Source organism: Trachemys scripta, chromosome 2 (genome assembly GCF_013100865.1).
Source record: "Trachemys scripta elegans isolate TJP31775 chromosome 2, CAS_Tse_1.0, whole genome shotgun sequence".
Lineage (NCBI taxonomy): Eukaryota > Metazoa > Chordata > Testudines > Emydidae > Trachemys > Trachemys scripta.
In genome coordinates this window covers 254552181-254569167 of record NC_048299.1, presented here as the reverse complement: position 1 = coordinate 254569167, position 16987 = coordinate 254552181, and the positions used below count along the sequence as shown (strand labels likewise).

Genomic DNA, 16987 nt, shown 5'->3' with positions numbered 1-16987 from the left:
AAACGAGTCTGAACACATATTGAAACTCCATTTAACCCTTTCAGGAATCTTTCCAACACTTCTAAGATTTCCTTCATTTCCGCGGTTAATCTGATAAAATAGTGGGGGTTTCGTTCTAGAGGAGACAGATGCCAGATGAGCACAAAATGCCTGCTAGGAGCCACCACCTGGCATGCCAAGTTTAGGTGCCCCATGACCACCTGTAGTTCCTTTAAAGTTATTTTCTTTGCCATTTTAAGATCTCCTATCAGTGGCCTGGCCAATTCCAACTTCTCTGTAGGCAACCTAGAAACCCTGAACTAGGTCCAGTTCAATGTCTAGGTATATTAAACTTTGGGTAGAGCTGTCTGTTTTTTCTGTGGTGAAGGGAAGCCCAGGGCACTTGGCTAGGTTCTGAAATTCCTGAAGTATGTACTCACAGTTGCTTGTTCCTAATCTTCCTGCAAATAAGAAAACATCAAGATTGTCATCAGACTGACCGATATCACACAGTTCTCTACCACCTAGTCCAACATGGAGCTGCATCTTTCCAAAGTGGTACATGACACTGAGCATGGTTTATCAAACAATAGTGGCCTTTAAACTGAAATCCAAGCAAGTTAATGTCCCTGGGATTCACTGGAAGCAAGTGGAATGCAATTGATGTCAAAGTTTGCCAACATCGCTCCTGGGCTACACTCCCTAACCATTGCTACTGCAGCATCAAGTGATGAGTATCTCACCGAACACAGCTGGGGTCAATATAATCATTTTACTGATGAGCCCTGGGGGTCGGACTGGTGATGGATAAGCTCATATTCTCCCTTCGCCTTCTTTGGTACCACACCCAGGGGACACATGCAGTTCTGGCACTGGAATGTATGGGAAGGGATTTGCTACTCTCCCTACTGCCATCTCCCAGGTAACCTTTGCCCTTTTTCTATGCTTGAAGCCTTTAGAGAACTTCAGGTTCTCAGTCCAAGAGCTGAACCTCACACCCTCATGTGGGATTTGAAAAGAGTCCAAAAATCCATTTAATAAATAAAGTATGGCTTTTTTCCCCATGGAGTAGTCCAGTAATAAATTCCATAACCCTGTATCTTAATTGGTGAAAGAGCCTTTTCTGTGGTTACTGCCTCCCTGTGTAGCATCTCTTGAAGAACTGGGACCTTGCAGATTCCCTTTCCCACAGCCCTGTTGGAACTGCCCTTCACCCCCATAATAGGAGAGTACGCAATGCTGACCCCCTCCCCCCAACCCCCCCCCCCCCCCCCCCCCCCCGTACTTATACCTGCCTTTGGTACAAAAAAAACAACAACATTTCCTATCATCAATTCAAAGTACACATTGACTTTCGTATGCATATTTTGAAAACGAGGTTTTGTCACTAGCAACCCACTGTCTGTGAATGCCAGCTGGACGGCATGATAAGGAGTCATACGTCCAGCCAAAGTTCCTGGTCTATTTTATTCCAGGTGCCTCTGCCACCATCTATTTAAATCCTCTGTTATATCTTAACCCTTCTACCCCACCATATGTAGCATAAGTCCTCACTATGAAATCCTCATACTTGAGGAAAGAAATACACCTCTCAGGGCTTCTCTTACAAAATATACTTGCATAAATGCAAAAGGCTGCCAACCAGTTCAAGAGTTTGTGGGGCAAAGGATGGGGAAGAGCCGTTTTCCTAGAGCTGTTTCTGGCAGGGCAGGGCAGCCCAGGAAGACAGAGCCAGGACCCTCCCCAGCAGCCATAGCAGCACCACCCGACCTCTACCCCCTCCCCTTTGAGCAGGGAGAGTAGAGGGGGGCATGGCAACAAACCCAGCTCCAGCAGGGCTATTCTGTGGCCCCTGGGCTTCCCCCTGCCAACAAGTGCAGGGATGGGGGAGAGGAGGCCATGGTTGCAGGCCTGACCAGGGCTACATTGCTTTGGGTCCTGGCAACTCCAGTGGCCCCCGTCCATGCAACCCTCAGACTCCCCATCACCCTCCCCCCCCAAGCAGAGAGGGTGGTGGCATCAGCATGGAATTTGTTCCTACGGGGACTCCTCCTCAAACACTAGGCAGAGCCTACAAGTAGTGGAGTGCAGAGGTACTGCCCCTGCAGTGGGGCAGACACCCCACACACACCGGTGCAGATCCTCTGTCCCTTACTAGCCTCCTTCTGCATCTTGAAGACTATTGTTGTGGCTGCTGGAAGCTGGTGAGTAACCCATTGTCTGCTGGAACAGACAGGAAAGAGACTGCATATGGCCCCTGTGCTGGTGTAAATCCTGTGTGCTGAGGAATGCTGGCCAAAGGATGCAGATCATCTAATAGCATACCTACCGAACTGAGCCACTCACAAAACACACGTGACAGCAAGGTGGTACTGGTTGTGCCTCCCTTATACCTAATTAGGCAGATGATTAGAGCCATTAGCTGGGGTATTGCCAACCCAGGTTCAAGTCCCTGCTCTGAATCAGGCAGAGGAGGGATTTCAACAAGATCTCCAAAGTTCTGGGTGAGTGCTCTAGTCACTGGGAGACTGGATACAAGGGTGGCATCACCATTGTTACCTCCTCCTTTGTTTTGTTTTGTTTTGTTTTATGAGAAAGGGCTGGCCTGGCTTAGTCGTCTAACTCCAGGAGTGGGTTCTTGGCTGCTAATCCTGAGCAGAGATAGGCATCTACCATAGACCTGGAGTTAGGTTCCAAACTTCCCTTGAGGAGTTCCACTTAGACTACTTCTCTCTCCTTGATATTCCTGCAGGCTAGTTTACGTGACTCTCTGCTCAATGTGAATCTTTTTTTTTTTTTTAGATGCCTAATTCCCCCAATACATTGTATTGGGAGACTGGATATCTAACTCAGGATTCTGAATTCCAGTAGGCAGCAGAGTGCCTAAAAATTTAGGTGCCTCAACACATAATTCCTCTTGTGAATCTAATCCTCATACGGTCAATCCCTGGCATGGTGGGCATCACATGGGGTGGGTGGAACAGCAGTAGACAAAGGCTACACTCCAGAGGGGACTCACAACTGCAATACAAGTAACTCTAATGTGGTTGCACATGGACTGGGTGACGTTACATGTCTGTGTAGCTCTGTTAGGGCCAGTGACAATCTGCTCCTACATTATTATCCCCCACCTCACCCTCATTTTCTCTGCAGTGGCCTTTACCTTTCAAGGTCTCATGTTCCGAGCAAGGAGGGCTTAGATTTAACCTTCAAAGGTCATAAAATCACTGCTCAGCAAAACAACACACAACAAAGAACCAGGTACAGCTGCCTACACTGTCATGCTAACAGCCACTTGTACAGTACTTTGGCCTCTGGTTAATCCATTTTAATTTAAAATAATGAAAAAAAAAAAGGCCCAACCCTGCAGCAAGTGCTACCTAATCAGTGGCTGGGTTCACTCAAGGCTACCAAGCTTTTCAGTCTCTGTAAGAGAAATTTCATCCCTGGAGTAAGGAACTAAAATAACTTCCTTGAAAATGCAGCATTATAATAAAGAAAAATAAAAATCTCAGCCTGTTACTTTAAGGAGAGAAATACTTAGAGATCAGTTGCCTCTTTGACCATGTTTTCTGCAGAGCAAGGCATATTTTGCTTCATTAATATTGTTTCTAAAAGGTAAAACAGGTGCATAATACATGCTTGGTTCACCACATTGTATATGCATATAATTCATAAACTGTCCTAGCATTACAGTACCCATTCTGAAGTGCTGGAATGACATAGTTATTTTTATCTATTTCTAAAATGTTAATATTGCTAGTAATAGAATTACAACTTGTCTAGGATTTTAGAAATTTCACTGAATTAATTTCTATATAGAGAGAATATTAGCTTCCCACAAAACAAATAATAATAAAAAAGCACGCAACAGCTCTGCAGCAGTGGTTTTTCTCCCCAGAAGTATATAGGGGAAGATGATCTCATTTAAGGCCTTTAGGATACTAGTGGACTGGTGAGGTGGAGAGATCTTCCTGCATTTGTTTCTTGCTCTGGGTTTTTTTTTCTCCCACTGATTCCTTCGGCCATTCTTTTTTAATTTTGGTGTCAGGGAGAGAAACTTGATTGTGCCTCTCAGAAGATATACAGATCAGGGTTGGACAATTAAGTAACCAAAGGTTTTGGATTTGTATGAGATGCATAAACTAGATGAATCTTTGAATTCTCTGAAACTGAACAGACTTTCTAGGACAGTGGTTCCCAAACTTCTCCTGTCATGCCCGCCCTTCCCAGTAATGGAATCTGTCCATGCCTATCCTCCATTACTGCACAGTTGGCTCAGCAGAGGAGCTTGGGCTGAAGGCACAGCTGAGGGATGAACTAGAGATGGGGGAGGAGCTCGGGCTAGAGGCAGAGCTGGCCTGGGGGCAGAGAGGGAATGAGGGTAGAGCTGAGCTGGGTGTGGAGCAGGGAGCGGATCGAAGCTGTTGCTTGGGCCGGAGCAGGGGGCGGAGCGGAGCTGCGGTTGGGGCCATAGCTGGGCTGGGGCCAGAGAGGGGCTGGGCGCTATTCCATCCCCGTCCCCATGAGGACTGGCCTAGGTCCCACTGCATGCTCCCCCCAAATCTTCCTCTATGCCCCCTAGGGAGGTGCGCCCCATAGTTTGGGGACCACTGTTGTAGGGACATTTCTGGCACATCTGCTTCCAGTGATGGTTGGGGAAAAAATCTTAAAAGCTGCCTTTCTTGTATGATATTTTGTTTCTTCCTGATCTAGTTATGGGTAAACACCACAATTACAGTCATTTCAGAACCATAAGGCTTCACTATAAGAAGTATATGAACATTCTGTGTAATGTTTATTTTTCCAAGGAGCACCGGCCATTCATAGCTGTCTAGCTTCTTTTCTCCTCCTTTTCTCTGGTTGATTGCGAGAATGGAACTCTGGGCCAGAAAAGCACTGGAGATTTTGAGCATAGCCTCTTTATATTTTTTTTCTCTGACTAGCTAATAAAGCTCATTGCTGTGCTAAGATGTTGGCGGTATCTAGCTCCTGTCATAGGAAGAGAGCAGGCATAACATGCCTAACAGAATTAGCACTGTGATTTCCACTGCTGTAGCATTTCATAGACTTAAAATGGGGTTAGGAAGTAGCTTTCACATCTGTGGAATCAAAGATGATGATATAATTCAATGTTCTGTCAGCCTTGGAAGTTCCTTTTTGAAGATTGACCCCGACTGTTAATTAATATTACTGTTTTTATATGTGCTACTCATGGACATTTGTTCGGTAAGTATGGTGAACTGTAATTTAAACTTTATAATTAATAGCTAGATCATTGCCATGATTGAAATGTCATCAAGCCACTGTAAAGCCTTAATTATAAACTCTCAATTTGAATTATGTTGATTCTAATGTAGCTTTTTTTTCTTAAACCACATGCACTCAGTTGTATCTGAGAATAATAATACTTATATTTACATGTACAAAATGCTTTACAAATCCTTAGCTACTCTTTATAACATCCCCATGAGGTTGGTAAGTATCCCCCTTTTACACATGGGGAATTAGCTCTACAGAAAAATCAAGCGACTTGCTCAAGTTTCACAGCAGGTCAAGTGTCAGCTGGAATTGATATTCAGCAGGTCCTACCATGTCCAGATCAGATATTTTAAGGACTCAATCCAAGCTTCTCTATATCCTTTTCAAAATCTATTGTTATATTAATAAGGTCTAGCTAATAAGATATATTTAAAAGTAGTGCTTTCTGATTTTTTGTTCTTGTCTATAGGATGATAGATTGTATTTATTATACTAAAATGTAATAATCATTGTCAATGTTTACAGCATATATCTGATTTTGGGGTTTTTTTTAGGCTTTGAGCTCTGTGTGGGTGGCCCCACATGCCTTACAAAGTTCACTGTAGTCTTGGGGCCTAGGATATTGCGGGGGGTGGGGAACCTTAAATATCTTGCTATAATAATAATAACTTTAGAAAGCAGTGTGCATTGTCTTTTAATAATGGTGAGATGTTAATCTACAACCTGTAAAATCTCCATTATTCTATTCTCTCTATCATTTTGTTTTTAGCTCCATGTGGTGGGCATTTTTCATCTCCCAGTGGAGTAATCCTCTCTCCAGGCTGGCCTGGATACTATAAAGACTCCTTGAATTGTGAGTGGGTGATTGAAGCTGAACCAGGACACTCTATCAAAATTACGTTTGAAAGGTCTTGACAAATGTTTTTCTTATTTGATATATTTTTTTCCAATTTTACCCATAACCAGGAGTTATTTACTGTGTCATAAAGTTCATTTACAGTTTGATTGGAGTAGTTGGGGATTTTGCCTTATTGGGTGGGATTTCCAAAATCAACAAAGTGCCTTTAGAGCATAAATTCAGTTGGCTTTTAATGGGAATTGTGCTCCTCAGTCACTGCACACCTTTTGGAAATCCCTCTTTTTGTTGTTAATTTTAGCCTGTCTGCCCCAATTTAAACTTTTCATGTACCTAAAAATGTAATTTTTTTGCTGTAACATGTTACTACTGTTGAGCTATGCATGGACCTTTTATTTTATAGGGATGTTTTATTAATTTTGTTTTATTTATATAGTAAAATGCCTCCAGTTATGGTTTAATTGTTTCTAAAATACTGATCCTGTAATGGGATACACATCAAGCAAAGTCTGCGTTCATGGGTCCTGTTAAATTTAATCTAAAATAATCTTGTTGTTGCTTGACAGTATTGGTATGAAGAAGTTGGACTCTGCCATACCAAAGATCTGTTTAATAAGGAAAACCTTAAGGAAGCCTGAGCGTAGAACTTATAAATTATTTATTAGCAAAATTATTTAAAATTTTACATAGTTACTTCCCTCAAGAGAAGAATATCATGCTGAAATACAACACTTTTCAAACCAAAGAACCTATTTCATGTCTGAATATGAGCCCAACCTTTAGGTTTTCAGTTTCTAAACTTTCCAATCAAGATCCAGGGTGAAATCCTGATTCCTCTGAACTCAGCGGGGACAGGATTTCCCCCACTGTGATAATCATAAATAAAACTACTAGGTCAGATAATCATGTATCCATGCACAGAAGATACCTCTGTGAGCATGGATTTCCATGCTCCCACACAGAGGTCAGTTCCTTCTGCATTACTGGTTCTCCCAGATCCCAGAGATATAGCCCTCTGAGGAACATGGAATTCCATATGTTGACAGGTGGGAAAAGCAGAGCTAGTACTTTACATCCATTGCTTCCATCCTCTTCCCATAAGAGGAAAAGAAGCTGCTGGTAAATTGTTGCTGCCTTTTGTAAAAAATTGCATTAAAATAAAGCAAAAATAAGCTTTAATTCACAAAAAATACCATTAACTCTACTACATTTTGTCAAATTGGTGTGGACTCTGCAAGTGGGTGCTATACTCTTTCTGTAAATATTAATCTTAAATAACCTAATTGGTAAGCTGATAATAAAGAACAATTTGTGGGAATGTTTGAATTTATAAGGCACAATATCCTGTAAATAGTTTTATGATGATTTACATGATACAGCTTGGCCATCCAATTAAAATACATGGGGCTGGAGTCACAAAAGGATTTAGGTCCCTAACTGCCACTTTAGCCATCTAATCCCACAATAAGTTTTTAAAAAGTATTTATCCACAATGGAACAGTTTCAGCAGGAGAGACTGAGGGAGCCTCCCCCACCCCCAATCAGAATGTCCTATAGCCCAGTGACTAGGGCCCTCATCTGAGGGGTGGCAGATGCTAGTTCAAATCTATTCTTAAATGGAAGATTGAAGTGGGGCCTCACACATCCCAGGTACACTAACCACTGGACTAAAAATAGGTGTTTAACACCAAGAGAGGATTTACAGCTGAGAATCCCAAGTGTAGGGAGCTCCCTGTCTCTGAGAGAGGTGTGAGGCTTAGCACATGATTGTCAGCTTGGCATTGTCTATAGACTAGTTTAAGCAAGGAGCTGCCTAGCATGCTGGCTTTTGTAAATCCCAGTCTAAGATGCCTATATCTCCCCATTCATTGTATAGGGTGTCTAGATGCCAGACTTAAATTTTGTAAATCCCGCAGATTTTCTAAGCATCTAAAAAATTATGTCTTGTGACTCTGAGCTTGCCTTACTTTCTTTGTGAATTAAGCCTCTGCTTAGTATCATATAATGGCAAGCAATTTGTTTAATCGGAGTAATGTACATAAGAACACTTTATATCTGGGGCCACTGAACCACTCTTTTTTCTTTTTCTTTTTCTTTTTCTTTTTTTGGCAGAACTTGCCATTGCAGTCAGTGGAGAAATCTGCTTAAAACCTTAAAGTCTAACATTATTTGTTGTGTTCTAAACCAGAGTGTATTGGAGATGTCACTTGAAGAAAAAAATTGAGTGTAAGCGTCCATAGTTATTGCAAAAACTTACACACTTCCATAATTTAAACAAGTGAGCAGTCCTCTAACTTCACTGAGACTGCACACATGCTTAAGTCAAGAACATTAGTAAGGGTATGTCTACACTATGGGATTACTCCGAATTTACAGAATTCGATTTTTGGCAACCGATTGTATAAAGTCGAGTGCATGTGGCCACACTAAGCACATTAATTCGGTTGTGTGCATCCATGTACCGAGGCTAGCGTCAACTTCCGGAGCGTTGCACTGTGGATAGCTATCCCATAGCTATCCCATAGTTCCCGCAGTCTACCCCACCCATTGGAATTCTGGGTTGAGATCCCAATGCCTGATGGGGCCAAAAATTTGTCGTGGGTGGTTATGGGTAAATGTCGTCAGTCAATCCTCCCTCCGTGAAAGCAACGGCAGACAGTTATTTCGCGCCTTTTTCCCTGGATTGCCCCGGCAGACGCCATAGCATGGCAACCAGGGAGAGCCTTTTTTCACTGTCACCGTATGTCTACTGGATGCTGCTGGCAAACGCGGTGCTGCAGCGCTACACAGCAGCATCCCCTTGCCTTGTGGACGGCAGACGGTGCAGTATGACTGGTAACCGTCATCGTCGTCTCGTGGGTGCTCCTGGCTGGCCTCGGTGAGGTCGGTCGGGGGCGCCTGGACAAAAATGGGAATGAATCACCAGGTCATTCTCTTCTTTAAGTTTTGTCTAATGGAGAGTCAGTCCTGCCTAGAATATCAGGCAAGCCTACTAAAGAACCAGAGAGGCAAACAGCCGCTCCGGGTCAGAGCCCCAGACATCCCACAGAAATGATGAGCTGCATGCCATTCTAGGGGGTGGCCCTACAACAACACCACCCATTGCTTCCCTTCTCCCCCACCCCTCCCAGGCTACCTTGGCAGTTATCCCCCCATTTGTATGATGAAGTAATAAAGAATGCATGAATTTGAAATAACACTGACTTTATTGCCTCTGCAAGCAGAGATCAAAGTGGGGAGGGGAGGGCGGTTGGTTTACAGCGAAGTCGAGTGAACCACCATTCTGCAGTTGCTCAGCCTATAGCTGAAAATGGGAATCTGTGATAAGCACTAGGATAGAAGCACAAGCAGGACTGAATCTCCATTTGTGTGGGGGCCTTTGGTTGACACTGGTAAAATACAAAATGTCCCAGGATATGTATGTTGGGGGACACTTCTAAACGGCAGCTTTATTTTTTTATTTGCAGCAAAATGTAGAGGTCTAAGTATCTGATTGTGATCTCTGGGAGCAAGGGGTAGGCTGGGGTAGGTGCGACCACGCGGTGCTGCCGACTGGGAGAGCAGCCTGAGGGAGAAGCCTCCAGCTGGCATGATATTCCAGGCAGAACTGAATCTCCATTAGATGAAACTTAAAGAAGAGAATGACCTGGAGTCATTCCCTTTTTTGTCCAGGCGCCTCCGACCGACCTCACCAAGGCCAGCCAGGAGCACCCACGGGACAATGATAATGGTTACCAGACATACTGCACCGCCTGCCGTCCGCAAGGCAAGGCAAGGCAAGGGGATGCTGCTGTGTAGCACTGCAGCACCGCGTCTGCCAGCAGCATCCAGTAGACATACGGTGACAGTGAAAAAAGGCAAGAAACAATGTTTTCCCTTTGCTTTCACAGGGGGTGGGAGGGGTGGGGCTGACGACATATACCCTGAACCACCCGCAACAATGTTTTTGACTCTTCAGGCATTGGGAGCTCAACCCAGAATTCAAATGGTTTTCGGAGAGTGCGGGAACTTTGGGATAGCTACAGTCATCAGTCGCCCCTCCCTCCGTGAGCATCCATTTGATTCTTTCGCTTTCTGGTACGCTTGTCTCAGCTCCTTAAGTTTCACACAGCACTGTGTTGACTCCCTGTTGTGGCCTCTGTCCATCATGGCCTTGGAGATTTTTTCAAATGTTTTGGCATTTCGTCTTTTGGAACGGAGTTCTGATAGAACAGATTAATCTCCCCATACAAAGATCAGATTCAGTATTTCCCGTACGGTTCTTTTTTGATTCTGGCTGTGCTGATGAGCTCTGCATGGTCACCTGTGCTGATCAGCGCTTCACGCTGGGCAAATAGGAAATGAAAAATCAAAAGTTCGCGGGGCTTTTCTTGTCTACCTGGCCAGTGCATCTGAGTTCAGATTGCTGTCCAGAGCGGTCACAATGGTGCACTGTGGGATAGCTCCTGGAGGCCAATACTGTCGAATTGTGGCAACACTAACCCTAATTCGAAATGGCAATGTCGATTTTGACGCTACTTCCCTCATGAGGGAGGAGTACAGAAATCGATTTTAAGAGCCCTTTATGTCAAAGTAAATGGCTTCATTGTGTGGACGGGTGCAGGGTTAATTCAATTTAACGCTGCTAAATTTGAACTAAACTCGTAGTGTAGACCAGGCCTAAGTGCTTGAAGTACTGGAGTTTTAGTGATCATACTAATTTAATACTAATTAAAATACAGGTAAATAAAGTTAGAATGCAATTACTTACCAAATACAGTAAACTCTATCAATTCTTCTATGCTGATTTTATTTCATTTAAGTGAGAGGACTTTTTAGAGTCATCTGCCATGATTGATTTGCCATTGTGATGCTGTAGATAAGGTTATTTATTTATTCTTTTTTTTTTAAACAACAAATATATTTTGCTGAAATTTCCCAGGTTTGGACTTGGTTCAGAAGTTGGTTTTAGGAGAAAAAAATATAATAGTCATTTTTTTATTAATGCTGGTGAAAAGAACATTACAATGCCCTTCCCTTTGCCAGCTTTTTTAACGTAGGTCCAATTTTATATTTTTACTCGTGATTATTCTGTGTACATGCAAATAATCCAACAAGGTCATGTTTATTTAAAATAAAGCAATGGGATCATTTGTGTAACTAAGGGACTACTCATTAGAACTAGGGAGGAAAATGGATTTCCCATCCTGAGAGAGTTTTTGGGATTTGGGGAAAAAAATGTCCTATCCCAATCTGACCTATTTTCCTTCCCTTCACCTGTGGTATTGGTTGTATCACTCTCTTCAGTGAGGAAACCAAGAAGTCTGCAGCTTAGTTTCTTGTGATCCTAATTTTGTTAAATATACAGTCATGATATTTCCCACCATTTTACAACATTTTCTACAACTTTATATATTTTATGCAAATCTTTGCATTTCAGTTCTGTGTTCAGAGAGAGACACGTTGCTCTAAACATTAATTGGTGTAATATTTAAAGATATTAGTTATGGGTTCTTATGGCTTTATGAGAGGGGCAAATATATATATGGTTTTATTTAGGGGGTCTAAAATCTTTAGAGCCCTCTAGTTTGCATCTTCTACATGGGAAGGCACTGCTTGGCAATACATATTTCCTGCAAAAATAAGCCACCTTAACCTTTCAGCTTTTCAGCTTGTCACTTGCACAATGGTTTCCATTCTCACTCCATGTCATTCTGAATTAATTCCTCTTCCTACGGTTTCTCCTTCCCCTGTGACTTTGAAGGTCTATAGGACTCAGCAAGTCTGATAGCCTTGTAGCTGTACCCCAAAATGCTTCTGTCTCCAAATATCATGGCATAAATATCTTGGTAAAAACTAGAATAAAGAGACATTTGCAGACATGGAAAATCCATTAATTTTCTGGTTTTAGGTGTCCCAGTAGATTTATTTCATATTTTGTTGTGTTCTTATGAATTTCTGGTCTCTAAAGATTCTACTCCTTCTGGTGACAGTGATAGCTGTGACAATGAGATATATTGGGGTTTTTTGGGTCTGCACTTAGACAGACTGACTGGAAAGAATAGCAGTGAGAAATGTGAATTGCCACTCTTCATCTTGTGGCATTAATCTTGAAGCCTAATTATGACAATTTAAATGCCAGTGCTGCTAATCATCTCACTGCTGATCAGCATACCAAACATATTTGATTAATGAGATTATTCAGTGTTTGCCTGGACATACTGCTCAAATCCTGAGATTGCATTGATTTGATAGGCTGTCTCTTAAAAATAAGGCTACATGTTGTGAATGTACATATAGTTTAACGTTTGATTGATTCGATTTATTTTTGTTTGGGTAGCTGAAATGCTTGCTACCTCTGAAAAAAATGAGATTAGAAATGAGGTTTGTTTTCTTTGTTTAAATGTGTTGGACTCCCACAGAATGGGTTATGGGATGTTATGAGTCTTCAATAAAACTAGGCCCAGTAGCAACACAGGTTTTTCAAATTAACTATTAGGACACTGCTTAATTTCTGGGAGGTTTAATGTTTTGGGAAATGTCTTTTTTGAAGGATTAGGAAGGAGCCATTAGAGAGGACTCTACCAGGAGCACAAAGGGGGTTTTGGCTGGCTTGGCTGACTTTCCTGTCAGTTCCCAAACTCTTTCTCAGATATGAAGATAACAAGCAAGGGAATATGGGGGTGTGCCAAGAAGTCAGGATGTGGGTGGTGAAGAAAAATTACCATCAATATGTAACTGTGCCCTCCAAGCGCAAATGCAAAGTTATCCCTTCACCTGCCTGAAACTTTCAAACAAAAACCCCATAGACATTCCCACTTTCACATATTTCCCATCCTTGTCACACAGGCATCCCTCCCTCTTTCATCTGGTGAATGCTTATTTCTCCTCACCCTACCTTCTCCTTCCTTTTTCACACATTCACCTTCACCTAGATACACCTGTTATCAGGTTTCCTATAGCAGTAATCACCCTCTTATTTTAGTTACATTCTTTCTTCTTCTGGACCTTCAATTTTGCTTTCATGCTTACCTGATAGTTTCTCTGTGGAGAAGAAAATAAACCCAGGGAGGGGGTACTACAGAGATTTTTTTCCTTTGCCTTGCTGTATGTGTGGCTAGGGAGAAGGGAACTGGAGATGCCTGCTTGAGGTGTGATTTCTGGTATTAGGGCTTTACAGATCAGAATCAAAACCCAAAATCAAGTAAGAAGCTAGTGTGGCCTCTAGAGAGCAGGTGTTTTATATTATAGGAACCATATCTGCACTAGCTCACTAGCCCTTTAGGGCAGACCTATGCATGGGACCCCAGGTACTCCACAACACAATGGGACCAAGTGCCATGCCAGTGACTCCTAAACTCTGCAGCAGTAACCTCTAAATTCTGTGGCAATGCTAATTTATTCTATTTCCATGAAATATCGTTCATTCCCACTCTCCACTGCCTTACAAACATACACTGGAATGACTCATAGTTGAAAATATTCCTTGGTGTAAAATTCCTCCATAATTATTTTCAACCGTGATTTTTAACCCCCGCTAAGTTCTCCAGGCAGCTCAGCTCCATTCCTTCATCTTTTTCTGTGATTATGTTTTCCAAGCAGCCCATCATAGAACCTCCTTCTTCCATTGTATGCCGGGGAAGATTGTAGGGTGTTTAGCCTGTTTCAATGAATCATCTCCCTGGCTCTTTGGACTTTGGCATCTGTACATGTTGTACAGCACAACAGTTATTAACAGTTACCATTACAACTGGTTGGGCAAGTATTTCTCCATGCTTAGGAAATAACTGGAATCTCAGATACAGTAGTGTAGTAATTTTTGATGGCTGCTGACCTTTTAATGTCAATCAATATAGAGTGCATTGCAATACACTTGAGAGTCTGTAAATTGCAATATTCACATTGGAGAGACAGATCTCAATTATCCAGTCAAATGCAGATGTAAAAAGATGCTTTGGGCCACTGATGGCATCTGAGACTTCAAGAGTAATATGGTATGCAGACACACTGCTCTTCCTTGACAAATGTTAACATATATCCCTCAAGAACAAGAGTAGAAACCACCCCTTGCAATGATATATACATGTTCCCTTATTTACCATCACTTCTGTCTTGTCTCAATTAAGCCTTAACTGAGGCACTGTCATCTAGCTCTCTAGACCTTACTTATAGGCTGTAACAATAAAAATTCATATTAGGATTCTGTTAAAGTAAAAAGCACTGTCATGTTGTTTGTGCCTTATAGAATAAGACATTACACAGCAGAAGAAAGCATTGCCATATCTCTTTTGTTGCTTTTCTCAGTAAATTGAATACAAATTGTTCTGACATTGGGAATTAATGTTGTAAATATTATAAAATAATATTTTCCAACAAACCCATAGGGTTGATTTTTCCCCCATGTCGTTAATTGAACCAAACTTTATAGACAAGGATGACTTAAGTTGGGTTCCTAATTCCATATTTAAGCCACCTAAATAAATGCAGCTCTGTTTCAGAAGTGCAGGGTATCCACTAGTCCCATGAAAGTCAAGGGGTTTTGCAGTGACTCAGCGCCTTTTCAAATCAGCTGTTTATTTAGGTATCTACTCGTTGTAGGACTCCAATTTTAGGTACCCAGTTTTGAAACTTTAGGCCTTTCTGCACAATATTTTGAAGACACTTAAATTGTGTGTAAGCCTCTCTTCTTATTAGAAAACAAAACCGAGTTGTATTGTTAATAATATTGTACATTGGATGTTATGTTGAGAAGTGATTCAAATGATCTGTTTGGATAATGTTCAGGGAATTAAATCTATAGAGATACTCCATATGAATCAATTCTTGCTGCTTCACTCATAAAAAGAATCTCTTGTACACATCATATAATGTTGTTTGAATTTTCACCTTATAATGACAATAAAAAATGAGGCACCAACTATTTCTGAGGGATTATTGACTAGCTGGAGTTGATGGCACAATTTTAGCACATCACATCCTCCTTGAGAGGCATGAATCCTCGGTAAAGTATGTTCCTGGCACCTTGAATACTACTGTTGAAATAATACTATTAATTTACATTAGGTTTGTTAATCCTCAACATTTACATACATGTTACTTTTAATCTGAATAAGATTTAAAATCTGAAACATTGATTATGTTTACATCAACGTAATTCTAATACAACTATTTTATGTATATGTCTGTATGTGTATATATATATTTGTGTGTGTGTGTGTGTATGTTTTCTCAACCCTAGATTTCAGACTGAACTCAATTACGATGTTTTGGAAGTTCACGATGGACCAAATCTCCTGTCTCCACTTCTGGGTTCTTACAATGGTACACAGGTCCCACAGTTTCTGTTCAGTAGCAGCAATTTCATTTACCTTCTCTTTACAACAGACAACAGTCGTTCTAATAATGGATTCAAGATTCACTATGAAAGTAAGTAATGTTGAACCATATGCTTTTGTTTCCCCACCCCCATTTAAACACACATGAACCCGCGTACATACACAAATACACACAAATTTTGTCCCCGTCAGTACTATCCTGAGCCACTCCTACCATCCATTCAGCTGAAGAGGATTTGGTGGGATTCTTTCCAGAGCCCACTAAACCTTTCCTTAATCAGTCAAAACAGTTTAACTGCTGAGCAATATGCAAGACATTACCTTAGGGTTTGCTGTTGCTGCTTTTGTACTCACACTACTTACTAGTTTAATAAACAGAAGACTGAGATTGGAGTCAATGGATGATAATTTTATAATTTTATTTTATCTTTTCTTTTTTACATCTAGTACAATGAATTTTTGTGTGTGCAAAACTATATAAAATCAGTGACTATGATAACATTATGGAAGTATAGGTCACAATATTGAAATATGGTTGGGCATGTATATCTATGCTTTGGCACCTGAATTAGATACTTGATTTTCAGAAGGGTTGAGTATCTGCACCCTCACTAAAGCTAATGGGAGTTTGGGTTTCTCAGACCCTCTGAAAATTAGGCCATTCATTTATTTAATGCCTAAATAGAGATGTAGGTGTCTAACTTTAGACCCACAAATATGAAACTTTTAGTTAGAGCTCTCTTCAAATCCATTATTAGTTATTTTTTCTTTATACAGCTCTAATGATTACCACACTATAGAAAACATCTCTCAAACTGAAAATGTATCTACAAAGTGAATTCATAAATATTAATATTTGATCTTGTTCTTTACTTTCTACATAACTCAACTCAATGGTGAATGTTAATGGTAAATTATGTTCTTCTTAGGCATTGAGTCGTATTCTGATGTCACTTTCAGCATGACGTACATATTTCAGATTGTAGTGTACAGTAATTGAAATGAAAAATGCCATAATAAAACTTTCTCATTTAAATTACTCAGCAACGGTGTTCTCTCTTGGAAACAGTACTGTGTATCTGTCTAGGGAAACTTGCCAGGTACACAAGGAAGGTGTTGAGATATGTTCCAAGGTGGTAGGAAGGATGGCATTCATATAATCTTTTTTAAAATCACTTGGCAAAAATGGTTTTGCATGGACATCAACTTAGTTATTTTGTGTGAACAGCACTTTATATAGCAGACTAGTACATATCTCACTGACCTTGGCAGCATTATATAGGTCACATTCTCACATGAATAAGCTGTTCTTGAATGATTTCTTCAATGTACTCAACTTCTATTTAACATCAGGCATGTAGGTCTTCTGCTTCCAACTTTTTTTCTTCCACACTAATGGTTACTGGAACCACTACAAGAGAATAATTCCCACATGATCTTATTGTTTAAGATCGTTTGTGACCCTTTTACATTATCCCAGAAAAGTAACGACAATTTATAAGGACTAACTTCTATCGCACAAAGTTCAGGCTGCTACAAGTTCTTGTAGGCACTACGTGAAGCCTGCTTTCAAAGT

At 41.1% G+C, this 16987-nt stretch overlaps 1 protein-coding gene across 1 annotated transcript in view; it reads left to right on the top strand.

Moving 5' to 3' along the window:
• CSMD3 (CUB and Sushi multiple domains 3) overlaps window positions 1-16987 on the top strand; it is a 1107808-nt gene that overhangs the window by 685584 nt on the left and 405237 nt on the right. Inside the window, exons 17-18 of the mRNA XM_034759587.1 lie at window positions 6011-6149; window positions 15315-15502. Of these exons, the coding sequence (XP_034615478.1) occupies window positions 6011-6149; window positions 15315-15502 (327 nt within the window). The remainder of the gene's footprint in view (window positions 1-6010; window positions 6150-15314; window positions 15503-16987) is intronic.